The following is an 18910-nucleotide window of genomic DNA, read 5'->3' on the forward strand; positions in this document are numbered from 1 at the left end:
GAGCTCCTTGTATTTTTAGGCTAGGAGTTCAATACAGTAAGGCTAAGCATAGCTGCAGCTGCAGGATGAGAGTGGGAGTTGACAAAGGGGATAAAGGCAGTCTTTGAAACTGGATTAAAGAGGTTGCTTCCACCATGGAGATTTCAGGCTGGTAGTGCATATGGATTCAGGAAGTCTTAGGTCTGTGCTAAAAACTGAACAATACTGGGTTTTCAACTTCCACTCACCTGCCACAGCCAAGTATTTTTGCTTTCTTTCAGAGGAAAGGGGAGAAAGGGAGAACAACATATTTCAGCAGGGATAGAGACAGAAGTAAAAGGTTGCATGTTTTTTAGTAAAAGGTTCCACAGCACAACATCCAGAAGAGTAATCTGAACTACTCCTACACCTCAAGTATTATTTCAATCACTGTTTGAATATCATTAACATTTCTTTTTTTTTTTTGTTAGAAGCCTGATCTGATCTGCACTTCTATGGTTTTAACAACTTTACAGGATTACAGCAGACTGTATGTGAGGCAGCATCAAGATTCAGGTGGTCTTGAGCATGGAAAAAAACCTGCAAGCATCTCTAAAGAAGTTATAGAGTAAATGAAATGACATTTGAAATCTGAAAAGCATCAGACATTAAAATACAAAGTGCAAGATGTTTATAAGGCTTTAAGCCCTTCTTAAATGCTTCCACCATTGTTTCCTGTGCAACAGACACGTTTACAGAATAGATTCAACAATATTAGAATACTGTTTCTGTTACTAGTGCAACTCGAGTAGTAGATGTTAAGATACTGGTTTGTGAAAGCTATAGCTTAATTTGAAAATGCACTTGTCCCAGAAGTTGTGGCTACACTGAATAGGTCCAAGTATTCAAGTCCCTCAAAACACAAACCAGCAGATCTTACAAGATGCTCTGTTTCCATTTCTTATTGCTGTCTCCGTACAAGTTCTACCTGTAAACTATTTAGACGATAGAAATAATGCTTCCTTATTAGAGAGATCAACAAAGTAAAACACTATATCCTACGTGTTCTTCACCAGTTTTTATTAACATGAGAAGTATAATACACGTATCAAACCAAACCACATTTATTTCATCAGTCACAAGTGCAAATATAGCAACAAGTCAGTTCAGCAAATTACAACACAGAAAAGAATGTAATGTAAATGCTAAGTACACTGACAGAGCAACTTCAGAGAGCAGCAAAAACAGTTTGTTCAAATAAAAACTTCTATTCTTTTTATTTGTAATCTAAAAAAAAAACAGTAAGTCTAGATCAGGAATGTCTGCTAACTCACGTCTTGATAGGTATTCTCGTATATACAGTTCGCATTATCCAGTGTGCAAATGGCCTGTCCAAGCTTCTTATTAACAGATGTTTTGGTTTAAAGCAAATTGGACCCAATATTTAAATACAGTGCTGATACCAGTTAACGTTCTATTTGATATTACAAATTTAAGTATCTATATTTTAAAAAATTAAGTTCAATTTCAGAGTATGTGTACAGTTCTACCTGGAACCAAAGTGGGCAACTTTAAAGATAAAATTGAATAATTTTTGCAAAAAAAACGGACAGACACGAGTCATCTCAGTTTTTTTTGCATCTTCTTTAAATCTGTAGTTAAAATATATGCAGTACTTACATATAAAATAGAAAGCATTCCCATTAGGAAGATACTGCAATTTAATTAGCATTTTTTTCCCTACCACTTAGTAGCCAAGGAACATGATTTCTGCTTAATACCCGATCACTATTTTGCTTCAAAGAAAAGCAAAAGTTGACTACCAGTATTAGCATCAGAATTTTTACACTGGATTTTTAGTTAGCCTTCTTTGTCATGAGCTGCTGCTTCTTCTCTTTTTCTTTATAGGCAATGAATTGAGAGTCTGTGCCAAAGATTCTGTCCCACCACGTGAAGGTTGAAGCATAATTGCCAATAAAGTTCATGTGATGGAAATCATGAAAACGGGCCCCAGCATAGAAAGGCACCAAATGAAGAGGGTTCAGTGGAACATCATAGCCACTGTGGAGGGGAGAAAAAAAAAAGGCAGTTATAGTAAGGATTCTTCCCAGATATAAACCACATAATACAGACACTAACTTGTCCTTTTTAGAATATCAAAGAATTTTTATTTTATGAAGTCCTAAAGCAATCACTTGAACACTAGCTCAACAGGAAAACAAAATCCCCACCCATCTTAGGCAAATGCTTCTGTTAACTATCCCACAACAGCTTTGGCACTCAGTGACCTTTTTAGCTCAGCTTTCTAAGCAACACAAAAAATCTAACCAAGACACCTAGGAGATCAGTGACTGACTTCCCGCTGGCTTAGTGGATTTAACTGGCTCAAGAGTGATGTTAGGAAAGCAGAACAGAAACCAAAATCTTAGTGACAGCAAGCTATAAACACCAATCAGCTCATCTGCTCATCAAACAGCAGCTCAAATCATCTACAGTTGTAGTATTCCTGTTCTTAATCATTTTCTGCTTACTGCAAGTTCTTCAAGTGTTTAAAACTCAAAATACAAAATTAAAATAATATTAAAACCAGAAGAGTTTGCTTTACAGGGATTTCAGGTCTTGCTTAGGAGTAATGGAAAGCATCTTACCACCACCTAGTGGGGAGAGCACGAGGCAATTTGTTATGAACACCTCATATGTACAACAAACCACCATTATAATTGTCAAAGACTCATACTCTGCACGCGTTAATTTCGTATGTCACAACATACACTTCTCACTCTGCCCAACAGACCCCTAAATTGGCAATGATTTGTACAGTGAGCCAGTTATTAGCTCATGTTCCACAAAAACACTTGACACAGCTTACAATACGACACTATATGCTTCATAATGTATTTACAGGCACAAGGTCAAGTGTGATGCTAACATTTCAAAAGTGACCTCTTTCCCTTGGACACAAAAAAGAAAAGGTCATTCATTTGCAGATTAACCCAACTAAGCCTTCTTGGATTTGCATTACCATTTTGGAGCCAAATTTGAAAGAGGTCTATTTTACTACACAGATGAGTAGTCTTGTCCTTCACATCTACCATAAAGAAATAAAAGGAGTTGTTTTTTTTTTACTTTTAAGATGGTCAGTTGTATACCCTGAAGTTTCTCTTATCCAGCGACAAAGCACTAAAAAGCTCTTGGCTGAAGCATCATGTTCTGTAATTGATTTTTGACATTCTAATATGCCTAAGATCAACCAACTATACACCAAACATCTAGAGCCAGACAGCCTAATAAGACACCTAACTCCTGAAACCCTCCTCAGGATGATCTAACTAATGGTCTGTAGTACTCTTTTAATCAACAAGATTTGCAGACAATACTACCTCAAAAATAGAAGACAGTATAACTGTTCAGACTGTTATTCTTTGTACGATGCATAAAGGCATTTCAGTACAAAACAAACAGTAAAGCTCCATGACAGAGACAGTTAATCTTAAGACAGACATAGGGAAAAGTAAAACTATTTAAAAAGCAATGAGGATTTCACCTGTGTACATCAATGGTTTCCATCAAGCGGCATATTACCCATGCCCAGAGAAGAATCACATGGTTGCAGAAAACAACAATTCCAATGAAAAAGCCAGTTCCGAGGATAAGCGTTTCCAGAGGATGTGCATATTCTGCTTGCATTCCAAAAGGAGACTACAAAAAGATAACAGACAGGAAAACTGTCACCATTTTCAATTTTCTACACCCCCAAATCAGCATCACCATTCTGTGGTACTCTCCCCTTCCCCGCAGGACTCCAGAAGGAAAAGCAGAATAATGCTGTGGGAAAAGGACGTGGTCTGATTGAGCACAGGCCTTAACCCGAGTGCTCAGCTCCTCCTTGGCAAACCAGGAGAGCAGTATTCCAAGTTCGTAATGACTTCGATTCCAACGGTAGCAATTCCAAGCACTTCACTATTAAAGTCAAAAGCTTTTGTTTAGGCTTATCACAACCCCAGGCCAAAGAGTTATTTCAGGAATACTGAAGTGTTTGGCAAGCTCCCATCAGCTTTGCTATACATCCAGTCTTGGAAGCAGAACAAAGCAGAAGGGAGCCAAAATACTCTCAGCATCAGGATTCACTTGGAAGGTTATTTAAAATATAAAAAAATTTAAAAAAAATTCTTTTAAATAAACTCTTATCATAGAAAATGCTATTATGAAATCTAAAAAACTTTTTTTTATATATATACACCAGCCATTCCTATATTTGATTTACCAGGAAAGAAATTCCACAGAGAGTTTTCAACAGTGGAACTGTTATAGAAAGATAATTAAAAAAAAAAAAGCGAAAGTTACACCTTCAACATTAGGCTATTGGAAGAAAAAAAAAATAAAGTCCACCAAGTGGCTTAAGGATGGTTTAGAAGTAATCAGCTTTTATTATCAGGGAAAGTTTTTTAGTGAAACAGCCATCAGCCTACAGATCGCTTCTGTAGGAACTGCTGGATACACAAGAACACCGGCCAGAAGCTGCTCCTGCTAGAAACCTGAGGGGCTGCCAAGAGAAAGAGGAGAACAGTAGCTGCTGCAGCAGACGTATGTACACGGACACGTCTGCATGCACAAATCCATACCAAACTTCTTTACTATGAGCAGCCTGTACAAAGCACCCCAGACACAGCAGCCTGCAGTTTACCTCAAGCACGGTACAGCTTACGTGCTGAAACACAGCTCTAGGCAAACAGCAGCACCGAGCCCTGTACTCCAGAAACAGTGCCACCGAAACAGAGAGGTATTAACTAGGTATTACCTACACCGTGTAAGCTCAGCACAGTGCCACCTCCAGTCAAGCACGGCTCATTACCTTGTGCTCACTGTCAGCTTCAATGCCGATAAATGCAGAACCACCCAAATATTTCTGTACTGGGAGCACTGTGTTCCCAATGCAGTATCACACGAATACCTACACTGCTTCCAGAGCTACGATCCTCCCCCAAATCAAGTGCCCTGCCCGGGTGATGCGGGCACCCAGGCAGTGCAGGAGCAGCCTGTGTGGACAGCGTTCTGAGGGTTGCTGCGCTCTGAATGATGCCCAAGGGGTGGAGAACTGACAAAGCCAGAAACCTACCATTTCCTCCTCCCCTAACAAGCAGGCTTATAATAGGTTTTTAAAAGCTTGCTTTCCCCCACCTCAACAGATAGGACTAAACTTCAGCAAGAACTGAGTGCACCCTATCGTTCTCAGAAATGAAATGAAATAAATTTACAGGAGGTGATTTCAGAAACAAAATGGATGACTGTTTTGACAAAGAGCTCAGGAAAAGACATCAATCTCCCTGTCAGAAGGATGTAAAACTCTTAAGTCTGCAACATAAGCCCTTTAAACAAACTGTATGAGTCTGCATATACTAAAAACAAACAAAAAAAAAAAATCAAGAAATACGTACTACAAACTCATGATGAACTTTATGGATGTACTTGTATATTCTCTTGTGATGCAGCAATCTATGCAGGAAGTAGTGCCACGCATCCTCAATCACTGCACATCCGAAACACTGGGCAAGCAGAACGTACCTTTAACAAACAGAAAGAGGTATTAGCTGCAGAATATACTAGCAGATGCAGTCTTGAAACATGAAATAGTTTACACACTAATAGGGGTAAGAAATGTTTATGTATGTTTCTGACTGACTAACAGTGCATTGATGCTACCTTTTTATATAAAAATACACGTTAGTCCTCCTACCTATCAGCTCATCTGTTGGCATGCTGGAGGTAACGTGCAACATAGCAAGCTGCCATTTCAATATTATACATACGGTCGGTAACAAAAATCCATAGTGTGTGTAAGACCTAGATATAGAAACCATATCAGCTATCTAAACCAGATAGAAAGTAACTCTAAGAAAGATGATCTTCTATTATAAAGAACTACTACTGGGGGGAAGGAGGGTATAACTTTTTTTTCTTTTCTTAAGTATCTCAACAGTTTAGGGCAAAAAAGGAGAATGTGGAACAGGTTCCTCTCCCTGGAAGAATACACTGCTGCTGTGAAATAAAACAAGGTGGGGGGAAAAAAACACTTAGGAGGAACCACTGAGAATCAAAAAAGAAAGATTTTTAAAAAGTCCAATATTTAACCCAAGCCATTATAAACCTTCCTTTGCTTCCATAAACTCCCTCCTAATTTCCTTTCTTCTCCAAACACCAGAACAATTTGGGGCCACTTAAAAAAAAAAAAAAAAAATCTACTAAGCTGTACAGCAGATAAGCCTGTGGAGTGATTAGCAAACACAGTCTGTTAGCCAAAAAAGTTACGTTAGCATCATCAACTTTTTCACACAGTATTTGTTAAATATATAACTGTACTCCCCATTCAGCATGAACATAAGTGAAATATCTACCTACCATCTAGGCATCTGTTCCCATTCATATGGAATGTTAAAATACTCTGTGAAGTAATAGGTGCCACAAATTAGAGGAAGTTGAATGAAAAAGTGATTGAAGAGGAGCGTTTTGAAACACTTCCACTGTTTTTCCCATGTTTCTGGTTTATCCTAAGAAGAGAAAACGATCAGTTGTGTTAGGCGCTTCTATTGCGCATAACTGACGTGCTGCAAAAATTATTTCAGAGGCAGTTTCATTTCACCTTAACAGGTGAGTAGCAGGTCCTTCATGACACACATTAACGCAGGTAATACAAATTACATGGGATTACATTCAGTTTCATCGAAGGCTCTCATTTTTCTAAGCTAGCTTCTTGTAAAAAGTTTCTATTACCAGAAGCTGTCTTCGCCAGTCACCTCAAATTGTTTTTGTTAGTTCAGTATTTGTAGTTAGGAAGAACATTTCAGATTCAACAATTTAACACAAATATATGTTAACTATTCTTCTTCACGCCACACAGAGTTTTTCCATAGCTTAAAGAATACACAGATGAGTTGAAGATAAAAGCTTGTGAAGAAATACCCTGTCTTGAAAAAACAGTTTTTGCAGGGAGACGTTTTACCAATTATCACAGTAATTTCAGGAACGGGTATTATTTCCTTTCCAATTAATATTACAAAGAACCTGGGGAAGACAATCACCTTTAGATGCCAGATGCGCCTTTGCTTCTCATTAATAAGCAAAACCCAATTAAGAGCGTGCAGTCTGTTCTAGACTTTCTCCATCATTAAAATACTTCAAAATCATGAACATGTGCACTGACATATTTCAAAAGGAACACTTGCTAGCAAATAAGCACAACATACAATTCCTTCAAAATACCAAGGCTCATCTCTACCAACAGATATTGCAATCCCACTGTACCTTCCCCTGTTGAATTTACTTGTAGAAAATTTAACTTGGTAACCACACAGAGTGACAGACCTTGTTCTCTCTATACCACCACAATGGACCAATCACCCTCCCTAAAAAAAACTCCTTTGCTTCTCCAAATCTCCTTATGTTCATCTCCTCACAAACGGCGTAATTTTTCTCTCTCATTTCCAGGTTGCCCATAGTGATAGAGACAAATGCGTTCACATAAACTGGAAGCTAACTGCAGCCCTGTGTCCTACTTTACACGTTCCATGACAAATCAGGCAACGTCAACATCACAACCCTGTCTCACCTGTTGAATTTTATACTTTTGCATGTACGGTATAAACTGAAAGACAAATCCGGGTACGCATAGCAAGAAGTACGAAGCTTCATGAACTATAAGCGACCCCCAGGTCGCAATCTGGAACTTGGTGTAGTTGTCCAGCATGTAGTTCCAAGCATTTTTAAACGGCTGCTGCAGGGGGTTGTCGGGCAGGAAAGAGTCTATGTATTCCACCGCCAGATAGGCAGAGTTCAAGATGTTAACGCTGTCGTTTGTTGCCATTGCTCAGGCACAGACCATCACAGTCACCCTTCCTCCACAGCTGTCGGCGAGCAACCTGAAAATTTTGAGGAGAAAGGAACAGATAGCAGTTAACCTTCGGAAAAATTGCTACCTCAGTTGTTAATCACCTTGAGGGTAACAGCAGGGAGGGGAGGGGAAAGGCCGATGTTATTTCTAGAGAATGGTGTAAGCGAACCAAGGTTGAGGTCAGTTTGGGAGGCGACTGTCCCTCAGACTTTGAGACTTAAGCAAAGAATGAAGACACATTTTCGTTGTTGTCACCCATAGTAAGTCACATTTAATTAAATACTGTACTACAGCAGCAACGAGAGGTCCAGACGAGGCTCACAAATAACGTTATCCCGGGCAACCCCGGCATGGCGGCTGGCCCCAGGCTGCAGGCACGGGGCTCCCTGCCACCCACCCACCCACCCCAGCGGGATCCCCGCATGCGGTGCCCGGCCCCCGGCGCCCTCCGCCGCCCACCCGAGGCCCCGACTCAGACCCAGCCGCGGCCCCGCGCCGCACTCCCCCGCAGCGGCCCCGCTCACCCGCCGCGGGACTCGAACCTGGGTCCCTCGGTCCCGCAGCCCCCTAGCCCCTCACCTCGGTGCCTCCGGCAGCAATAACAAGCGCCGCGCCCGCCGGCTCCTCAAGCGCGCCCGCCCATTGGCCGCGGGGTAACCCCCGGCGCGGCGCCCATTGGCTGGCCGGCGGCAGCGGCGGAGAGTCAGGCGTGAGGAGGCACGGGAGGCGGCCGCCGCGCGCGGGCAGCGATTGGCTGAAGGCGTGGAGTGAGGATAGTGAGACCGCGGCGCGCAGCCAATGAGGCGGGGGGGACGGCGGGTGACGTCAACGACGTGATGGGGAGGAGACGGGGCCCGCTGCTGCGCAGAGGCGGGAGGGGCGGGGCGGGGCAGGAGAGGCCACGCCCCTTCGTGTCAGGCCCCGCCCCCTCTGTAATGGCGCCTGGGGAGGCAGCGCCAAGGGAGGCCGAGGGGAGGCCGCTGGGCCCCTGGTGCCGCTGCGGGGAGGCCGCGGGGCACGGGCGGGGCTCGGAGCCTCCCCCACGCCCCGCAGAGCAATGCAGGGGCAGTGGCTGCACCGCAACCCCCCGGGCGTAGGCGAGCAGCCGCTGAGCTCTGGCCTCAACCATGGTTCAGCCATGAGCCTGCTGGCACTGCGCACGTAGTTCCTCCACAGGAACTTCCACAGTCCCAAAAGTGGCACAGACACAGCTGTCAGCATCAAACAGCACCACACGTCCCAGCCCCAAGCCTTACTACTAATTCCCCTGAGGTGGTCTCTCCCCTGACCTCTCTTCGGTGATAGCAGAGTGCTTTTGAGGCTCGTGTTGACAAACAAAGCTTTAAGCAAAGTGTTAGCATTAGGAAACAAAATACAAATTTTTATTCGAAGAAAATATCTTGGATATGACAATAACTTTGGTCATGTTAAAAGGAGGCCATCCAGGAACAAATCAAAGTCAGCTGCTCTAAAGAGCGTGGCCACATAACAGTATATGCAGATATTAGGTTACAGAAGCTAAGGTTACACGCATAAATAGACCTTAGTACCATGCAAGTTTCAACTTAATTTCATACATTCATTATAAATTTTCAGTTATTTTCATGCCAAATTGCCTTTTGCATAAAAAGTTAAGAAAGAAGTTACATTTAAATGTGACCAAAATTGAACAGAAAAAAAAATCCTAAGTACAGACAACATTTTTATTAAAAAGATCTTGAAATTACACCTGTTCAAGAATCGATATGCCATCTCTGATCTCCTTCAGTGGGAATTAGTAGTGTTAAGCATTGTTAAATATCAAAAAATACAACTCTGTTTTACAACATAGTACCGGCATATTCAAAGTACTCTGCCAAATTTTAAATAATAAAATCAGGTTTTGAAGAACTTCAATAGAAAGCATCTTATGCTCACACATACATATGCACGTATTAGAATTATGTAACAAAAGTTTTATAAAAGGAAACAAGTTTACCCCATGCCAGCTTGAATTACTGAGGTGGGATTCGATACCTACTATGAAGACTTACGGTTCATTTCTTTAAATACATTTATTAGTCTCTGGAAAAAATGAGACAAAAATTTACTTTCACCAGAATACACACCATTCTTCACCAACGATCTGTTTCTCAGTCATGACTGACACAAGTCAATCCTTATGAAAGTGGCTTTTGTGTTTGAAGACCTTCCAATAAAAAAAAAAATGGTCCACTAGACTTCAAAAAATTCAATCAGCTCCTGTTCAACCGCAGAATAATCCTACGCATTGCTTCTACCTAGAGTAATCTTCATCATCCGTCATCTGTAATTGTAGACAGTCACGTCTTCCACTGTGACTCAAGGTGCAGCTACAAGTAGAGAAGTGCTTAGATACTCAGTCACTTCAAATACACTTGTTGAAGACTGCTTCTAGTGCATAATCAAGTTGAAAATCCCTTTACTGATCATAATGGTTTGTCAATAACTGTAACACCTAGAGTGAGGGAAAAAAAAGGCATAAATCTTTAGGTAGTATTTTCGTTGAAAAAAAAATTTAAGAATATCAAAGTCAATAATATACTGCAACTAGCATAGGACTGAAAAACAGCACATCAGCATCAATTTTTCATATTTTCCATAATTTATCTGACAGAAAGTTGTCTGAATCAATGAAGTGTTTTTGAAAGTTTCTATGATTTGAAAAAAAAAAATCAGCCATTGCTCAACTCTACTTACCCTTACAGTTAATATATCTTTTACATAAACTTAAATAACTCATTTGAGAGACTGCAGTTATTAAAGGAAAAGATTCCTCAAACAACTCTCATTTTCTAAATAGCAAATCCCCACAAAGAACTTCAGAATTGGACCCCCGCAGATTGAGACACAATTGCAAAGCTCTTGTTTTAAAAAAAAAAAAAAAAAAAACTGGTCACACTACAATCTTCTTTCTGACTCATCACTTATATGCTAAATCCCTCTTGAATACAGCTTAATACCTTTTTCATTTTAGTGAATAGTTGTTTGAATTCATCATTCAAAATGAACCAGCAGATTCTTCATACCCATACTAGTATCTTAGGTTTTATTTTAGACAGTACTTGGTTTGAATATTTTGCCAAATATCGCAGCTACTCTTCAGCATATTGTAAAAAGCCCGTTTAAAAAAAAAAATTATACATTACCTGCATAGCTCCTTCCTGTACTCATACAAGATGACACAACTGTCCATTTATCAGTTGTTGGATTATAATATTCCACTGTTGATAAATTACAGGAACCATCATCTCCTCCAACTACATACAAGAGACCATTTACAGCACAAACACCTAAAGAATACAGGAAACCAATTGGGAAAATTAATATTTGGATTGTTCCCCTCATTAAATCATGATTTCTATGCTGTGACATCATCAAAGCAGCAGAAATCCATTTAAACGAAAAGGAACATGCCATTTGCACCAAATGATACCACTGGTATTTTGAAGTAATTGCTGCGTATACCTGCATTCCTTCTGCACATGTTCATATCCGCAACCTGCTTCCATGTACTGGTGACAGGATCAAACACTTCCACGCTTTTTCTTACCAAAGGACCATCATGACCACCTACCGCATACAATAAATTGTTTAACACACCAACACCTGTGAATATATGAAAATACTCAAAATTAACTGGAGCATGGTTTGACTGATACAAAGAAACAACAAATACATCCATTAACATAAAACCTTCACCCAATGTTAGGAACTATTTCAGAAGACATTTGAGTGAGGATACATTAAAGCAACTAAAGCAAGACACTGATAAAAATGTCCTGCATGCCCAATACAGTTGCAGCATTCAATGACCAGAGCTGCTCTGCAACACAACATTTAGAAAACTTTGGAGAAAAATAAATAAATTTGCAGGAAAATGAGGACTGTTGAAATTTAGGACTAATTAGAAATGACAGTAAATGACACAGTATGCTTGGGCAGCATATGGCAATTTGACAATATGATAAAGTGAAAGTGAATTTTTAGAAAATAAGAGCTATGCACTATGGAGGATAAAAACTGAATGCACAGACATTAAACAATAGGATTGTTTCCACTGAAGTGCTGGAATACCTTATAAACATATATGAAACATATGTGAACAATTACAGTGAGTACCTTCCTCTTCCAGATCTGGAAGACACCAAACTTCCTTGAACCAAGCTTCAATGATCAAAATACTCAAAAGTATATTTTGTGTCTCCTTTACTTTACAATAAAAGGGTTGGGTTTTTTTTGTTTAACCAATATATAAGCTTGGGATGAAGGAATAAATAAGGCTAGTCTAGATCTACTTGCCAGTTAGGCAGCACGTATGGACAAGATGGCAACGGGAAACAAAAAGGAAGGCCTGTTTATTTATTCCTCACTTTATAATGCGCTATTATAACCCAAGCATAACAGGCTTCAGAAGTGGAATATTTTGGTATTAAAACTGTGAGTGATGGACAACAAAGACAATTAAACATCACTCCTATGAAAGTACATTGGGAAATACTTGTCCATATTTAAGATTATGAAACTCAAAGCATGAGATACAGATTTGTTAATTATTTAATTACTTCTTAAAGGGCTCTGTGGAAAGGGCACTGCTTAAAATCTCTATTGAAAAGTAAGGGAAACAGCAAATATGAATACAAAACATCAGTTAAGACTTTCAGAGGAAAAAAAATGCTGTGTTAAAAAAAAAAAAAAGCTCTGAGACCTTAAAAGCCAGCTGAAACATCTCTGAAAATATATCACTTAGATTGTGTTTATGGGCCACTCCTATATGGGAAGAGAAATGACTCCTGATGAAATAATTAAATTATCTTACTAAAAGGACAGATTTCAATAATTAAAAGAAAAGGGGAAGTAAACATGGAAGAGTTAATTGGTACTACAAATCTGAAAAACAGCTTCTTAGTATGACACTGATTTATAAATCATGCTATCTAAAGCTTCATCAGTGACATTCAGTAGTGATATTTCCCTGTATCCATCCCAGTTAATTTAATTCCTCTGTGATTGCTATTATTTCTAGCTATCATGTCACAGAACAGTTTGACAGCTTTTCTTTCTCCCACTCTGATCTCACTTTATTCGACAGGATAATACAACATTCATCTTTTGTAGCATTAAACATTACAGAGATAGAAAGAGAGCTACGATATTTAGTTTAAATGTGTGATGTGATATAAATCAAGTAGATAAGTAAAAGAATGTGCTTGTTATTTTTCCTCCCCACCTGTTTTTTGTGGTTTTGTATGGTTTTTTTTCCCCTGTATAATTACTGACCTTCCTATTTAGTGTATATAGTTTTCCTTCTGCTACATTGCCATTTTTTTATTTGGCAGATCCTTATTTTTAGTAACATTCTTCATTTCTTGGTTTCTTCATTCTCCCTTAATCCTACACCCAGGTTCCAAGCCCTACCTTATTTCTTGCTCCTTCCGTCTGTATCTTCTTGTTGCTGTCTGAGTTCTCCTCTGTTCCTTTTCTTTCCTGCCCATTTTTTAGGGCCCTGCCTTATCTGTCTCATCCCTCCCAAATGGCCTATATCTGGATCTGAGGTTCCTCATCCCAACACGTTGCTAGAAACAGATCTGTCTCCACTCTGATCAACTGAGATGCAATTGGTACTGGAGAAGAGTAACTGAGGGTTAACCTCTGAAGTTGCTTTTGAAAGAAGATGGAGCAGTAGGAACAGAATAGATGGGTCTAAGTTCCTGGAGATGACCAGAGATACATAGTTTTAATGCAGGAAGCTAAATTATCTTTAGTTGGTACCTACTAGTCCAACACCAGGACTGCTGCCAGGTGAAACAGCCCCAGTGTTTTGAGATATCTGGCGGCTACAGCCAAGCTCAGTCAACAGTCATGATTTTCACATTACCACCCCCTCCTCCCCCAAGTACAAGCAAAATGTTCCATGTATTTAACAGAGTGGCACTCTGAATATTGATTCTTTTCCTCAATTATATGAACCTGAAATAACTGACTAGATTTACCTTTTTCCTCTCCATTTCTTTTTTAAACAGCAGCAGAGCTGAGTAAACAGCCAAGGTCCTCAACTGTAGGGCAAGTGAATAGGGAAGAGCGGCAGAAAGATCCCTGTAGTTATTGTATCTAAGGCACTACATTTTAGGCTTGTAGAATTAACTCAACATCAAAAAAAAAAGAAAAAAGAAAAAAGTCAAATATCTAGTATAGGACCTTTTTTTTCATTTTTTTTTAAGAGAGAGAAAACAGGATTGCTGGCAGATTGCAAAATGAACCTTTGTCAGAACCAAACAACACTATTTGTCTTTACGATAATTCAAGTAATTTGCCCATTTTATGTAAACATTTTCCTCTAAACTTGCCAATATTAGACAACTGCCTTACTGCAACTCTGGCTGTTTTTTAATCCAGCATTTATTAACAAGATACACAAACTGAACTAGAAGTTTCACAAGACAACCCTGTTTTATCAAGATGCACCATATTGTGCTTCCTTTATTACTGGGATGTTTTTTGTTTAAAAACAATCAAAATGTTAATTTTTAGCAATAAGAGACCTATCAGCTTGCTGATTTGTAAGGATATTAACTGAAATTAAGTTACCAACTAAGTATTTTAATTTTAGTAATGAGGTTAATACTGTCACGTAAAACCTACTGAAATAATTTGGACTGACTTTAAACATTATTGTGCATATTAAAAACTACTCAGAGTTGATAAATAAAGAATAATGGGAGGCATTATAATAATGTAAAGCTGGGATAGCTATCAATCATGTACAGAGTGTCCTGGAAGTCCCTCCAGTTTTATTTGTAGCAACATCTCTTTCAATTTTGAAGCATGTGAACACAATCCGGTGATATTTGAAACGTGTTGCTAAAAAGCACCACTGAGTACTTGGCAAAGAAGTAATCTAAACAATTGAAAAAAAATAAATGTAGAAAAATAATATCATGCAACATGACTTGAAAAAGTTCGTGTGAATGCATCTAGAAAAATAAATTCAGCGAGTTGAAAAAACCTGAAATACCAAAAGACAAATAGAGGACAGTGAACAGTAAATAAGACTTGAATCCATAATAGATAATGAAAACGCTAGCTTCGATTTGGAGCTCTGGAAATAACATTTCATTAAACAAGAGCAGAATACCACAGGCACTTTTGATGTCTCTGAAGAGAAATATGCATACTCAGAATCCCAAGAGGGAAAAAAATATATAAAAATACAGAAGGGATTTTTAAGATTATAAAAGAAATGGATATACCTTGGCTAAACGATAAGGAAGGATAACATGCAGTAGCCTATACATATCCAAAGGATGTAAACATCAGGTGATGAGAAGAATTACTGAAGATGAAACAAAGGGTACATAAGTGGAAGTAATAAGATGAAACCAGTAATACAAACTTAAGAATGAACAAGGACAATATTTCCTGCAGTGAATCAGAATGCAAAACAAGTCCTCCAGGGAGCTGGAAATCTAGTCACAATTCACATGTAAAGTCCACCTGAAAACACTACTAGAAAAATCAGACCTATACTGGCAAAGAGACATCTTTGAAGACATAACATTGTCTCATCCTGAACATCTAGATTTTGATAATTCAGTATTTAGCAGATACTACATTGATTGTTACAAGCCATGCATATTCATGTATATGTTAACAACATCAGACAGTATGGGAAGAAAAGGAATATTGAAAGTATGGGAAAGCAAGGAAAGATATCTACTATCAGCAAACTGAATCTTACTCTGTAGGAAGTTTTGTAATTATAACCTACAATATGTCAGCCATTTAAGGCTAGCACATTCCATTAAGCCTCAGACTTTAGCTTACCTTTTACATTTTCAGATAAATTTTAAAACCACAAATCTGTTTCACTTTTACTATGATCACTGAGTCTCGTTCACCCACCTGCTCCACTCCGTCTAGTGCTCATTTCTGCAACATAGCTCCACTCATTTGTATTGGCATCATAGCATTCGACTGAACTAAGGCACTGACGCGATGCCCCATCGTAGCCCCCAACAGCATACAGTTTACCTAGAAGGGTAACCAACAGAAATCTGCAAATTTCTGATGCACACAGACTGTACTGTCACACATGTAGAGGGGAAATCATTGTTCTCTGAATTAGCTACTACTCAGTACCTGTCATCAATCAGTTATAGTGAGATTGTATTTTTGTCAGTTGTTTAGGATAGCACTCTATGGTTCTTGTCATTTTTAGGAGGCAAGAGGCAGACTATACCTTGCAAAAGCAACGTGAGTCAAAAGATTTTGAATTGCCTAGCTGAAATACAAAGGTACTTTATTCTGTTTATAATTTAGGAATTGTCCAAAGGCAAACTAATTCAAGTATGTCCAACATTGGAAGTTCACCGATAGGCTTCCTAGAAACATCAAAAAATTTCCTATGAAAATTAGCTGTACAGTTTGCATTTTCAGATGAGAAAGAGCAGTGGTTCCTATGCAGTTAAAAAAAAAAAAACTTGCCTAAAAACATTTCAGGAGCTATTAGCCAGCCCACGTCTGCATTGTGCAAGCAATATCCAAGCTATTCACCACCAAGTTGCCCTTGAAAGTCAGCAGTTTTCCTGGCACTGTCCTTGACATTGTTCTGGCATGTAACCAGCAAAGTCAGTCACAGATAACGTAACTGACAACAGTGCAGTGCTACATCACTATCAGGCTCTCTAGCTTTGCTGACATGCCTGCATGGTTAGCACAGTTTTTGTCAGCTGGCCTCTGACACACCTGATGCACAGTTCAAGCTCTGGAAAAAGTTAAAGCACCTATGCTAAAAGCTTGACAAAACAAAGTAGAATGATTATGTATTTCTCCTACCATTTGAATGTCAAGGTTGAGTAGAAACCTAAATCTGAAGTACATTTTCTAAAATGGGGAAAGATAATAAGGTAAAGGATTGCATTCCTCTTCCTCCTTTTTAATATAATTTGTCAACTTACCTCCAACAACACCTACTCCAACACTACTTCTTCTTGTGTTCATTGGAGCTACATGAAACCACTCATTAGTCTTTAAGTTGTAAACTTCAACTGATGATAAACCTGTGAAAACAATATAACATTATTTGCTCCACAAATCTAGGTGCAATGTACTGTCTACCTTCCAGAAAATTCATCATACCTGTAAATTCAAATTATTTTGATTTAAGAACTGTTAAATACTATGCAAAAGGCATAACAAGTATCCTTTAGATAGTCAAATACAGTCATCATATTCCTGGTGTCTGAAAATGGGCAAATTAGTAAAAACTTTTGGGGTACTCTGAAAAAATTCTTCTTTTTTTTTAGATTTTTAACTAAGTCACAGTGCTCTCTCACACATGCACATGCTCATCAATAATAATTATTAAGGAAAAGGGTCATCTCTGCACAAAAGGTTTAATGCATCTGTGAAGAGAATGAACTGTGTATGTACAACATCTTCCCACAATTCAAAGAACACTGTTCATAATCCTATTTACACTACATGAAAATGCAGAATTATACTTCACATGCAAACAGGACAAAAAAGACCAGAAAATTTTTCTGCTCTCATGTTCCTTGAGGTAGGAACTTGGACTACTGAAAGGGAACTTGTCAAAGATTCACCAGTCATGATGCCTGAAGTCTTAGATTGGAGAGAACAGCCCACTGTTCAGTACTGGGTGGAAGGATATGACAACTAATGCATGTTCCGCACCACAAGGTGCTAGGCTACCCTCATGCTTGGTTTTCTCACTGCTAAGAGTCATTCAAATTTGATGCATTTATGTCAAGAATAATGAAAAGTAATAGGCAGTGTATAAAGGCCAAAATACCTGTACTCCCATCAAATCCTCCCACAGCATAAAGAAGTCCATTTAATACGGCTGCTCCCAGGGTGCTTCTCCTGTCTTGCATATTAGCAACACTTGTCCACTGGTCCTTCACCGGATCATAGGAATCTACTGTGCGAACTCTCAAAGAACCATTGAAACCACCGACAGCATAAACCATGCCTCCCATGTACACCATTCCTAGAGAAGGAAAATGGTGAGGAAAGTTAAGCATTTTTTTTTCTCTTTGTCAATTATTTTATTCCGTACTATCTTAAACATGCAGATACTTGACACAATTTACAGTACTCACTACACAGGCTTTTGACAGTGTCAAAAAGCCACACTCCCTTCAGATTAAGTACTAGAAGTTCTGATGGTTTTTTTTGTTACTAATGTCTCATACTCCTGAAAATCATGCTTGCAGAATTTCTTCTTGATTAGGTATCTCAGCTATTTTAAGATTTTCACATTTTTAGTATCAGGTGGTCACCTCATATTCTTCATCTAATTTAATAATAAGGTATTTTAATAATAAAATTGCTCATTATTATAACACATTAATATTTTAGTACTTTTAGCCCCTGTATCTGTGGCAGGTGAAGAAGCAGTTTATTCTACAGATTACAAAACAAAACACAAATTAAGATTAAGTAAACAAACCTGTATAGATCCGGACTAGCAAATCTGTCATTCGAATTTGAAGGACAACCACTGAAGTCAACACTTAGCCCTTCTCAGATAAGTATCTTAATTACTGTTCCAAGGAACATAGGGTGCTTTATATTGACGCCTTAATTCTGAAGCATTACGTACCTGCTCTACATCTTCTGGAAGGCAACTCAGCCACCTGATGCCAGCGTTCTTCTTTAAAATCATAGCATTCGACACTGCGAATTGCCTTTGGTGCCTGTCCTCCAACTACCATCATCAACTGAAAGGGAGATAATATTTGTTAATTATTTCCGTATGTATGATAGCACCTGAAAGATCAAAAAAGTTTTAAAAAATAAAGGATGGTTCTCCTAAATAAGCAAGTTGAGTCTTGCAAAGTAGGAAACTTTTTTTTTTTTTTTGAAAAATACAAGCAATTTGAAATTATTGTGTCTAGATGAAATATTTGAGGTAGAAAAGCAGGAAGCAATCTAGGCAGACCTCCCATGAATGAAGCAGATTCTGCTATATCTTCACATCCTAGTACGACTGTAGATATGAGAATTCACTATCTATGATATTCA

General features: G+C 38.8%; 2 protein-coding genes across 7 annotated transcripts in view; both read right to left on the reverse strand.

Annotated features, from left to right (window-relative positions):
• Window positions 1-1021: 1021 nt before the first annotated feature.
• MSMO1 (methylsterol monooxygenase 1) lies at window positions 1022-8607 on the reverse strand. Of its 3 annotated transcripts, none has more exons than XM_080591801.1 (6): window positions 8423-8607; window positions 7562-7871; window positions 6355-6503; window positions 5394-5520; window positions 3503-3657; window positions 1022-2019 (listed from the first exon to the last, which is right to left on the reverse strand). In XM_080591801.1, the coding sequence occupies exons 2-6, from the start codon at window positions 7814-7816 to the stop codon at window positions 1815-1817; spliced, it is 891 nt and encodes a 296-aa protein (XP_080447927.1). In that variant the 5' UTR covers window positions 7817-7871; window positions 8423-8607; the 3' UTR covers window positions 1022-1814. The 3 variants fall into 3 exon arrangements, with proteins under 3 accessions (XP_080447927.1, XP_080447926.1, XP_080447928.1); XM_080591800.1 differs by having other exon boundaries at window positions 8368-8486; XM_080591802.1 differs by having other exon boundaries at window positions 8386-8471.
• A 590-nt stretch (window positions 8608-9197) lies between these two features.
• Window positions 9198-18910, reverse strand: part of KLHL2 (kelch like family member 2) — a 57738-nt gene continuing 48025 nt past the window's right edge. For 3 of the 4 annotated variants that reach the window (XM_080591750.1, XM_080591751.1, XM_080591753.1), the window contains 7 exons: window positions 18489-18606; window positions 17676-17873; window positions 16819-16920; window positions 15764-15892; window positions 11330-11470; window positions 11011-11154; window positions 9198-10319 (listed from right to left, as the gene is read on the reverse strand). In XM_080591750.1, coding sequence (XP_080447876.1) covers window positions 10291-10319; window positions 11011-11154; window positions 11330-11470; window positions 15764-15892; window positions 16819-16920; window positions 17676-17873; window positions 18489-18606 — 861 coding nt within the window. In that variant the 3' untranslated portion in view covers window positions 9198-10290. Of the gene's footprint in view, window positions 10320-11010; window positions 11155-11329; window positions 11471-14336; window positions 15195-15763; window positions 15893-16818; window positions 16921-17675; window positions 17874-18488; window positions 18607-18910 lie in introns of those variants that run through there. The other variant, XM_080591752.1, reaches the window with a different exon arrangement.

Source organism: Anser brachyrhynchus (assembly GCF_964034855.1).
Source record: "Anser brachyrhynchus genome assembly, chromosome: 4".
NCBI lineage: Eukaryota > Metazoa > Chordata > Aves > Anseriformes > Anatidae > Anser > Anser brachyrhynchus.

Excerpts from the sequence above, each read along its gene's own strand:
- MSMO1 (XM_080591801.1), bottom strand. The coding sequence starts at position 7,816 with ATGGCAACAAACGACAGCGTTAACATCTTGAACTCTGCCTATCTGGCG. Across the intron at positions 5,521-6,354 it reads TGGGAACAGATGCCTAGATG|GTACGTTCTGCTTGCCCAGT; the intron begins GTAGGTAGATAT and ends TGTTTGTTAAAG. Across the intron at positions 2,020-3,502 it reads GAAACCATTGATGTACACAG|TGGCTATGATGTTCCACTGA; the intron begins GTGAAATCCTCA and ends TCCCCTCCACAG.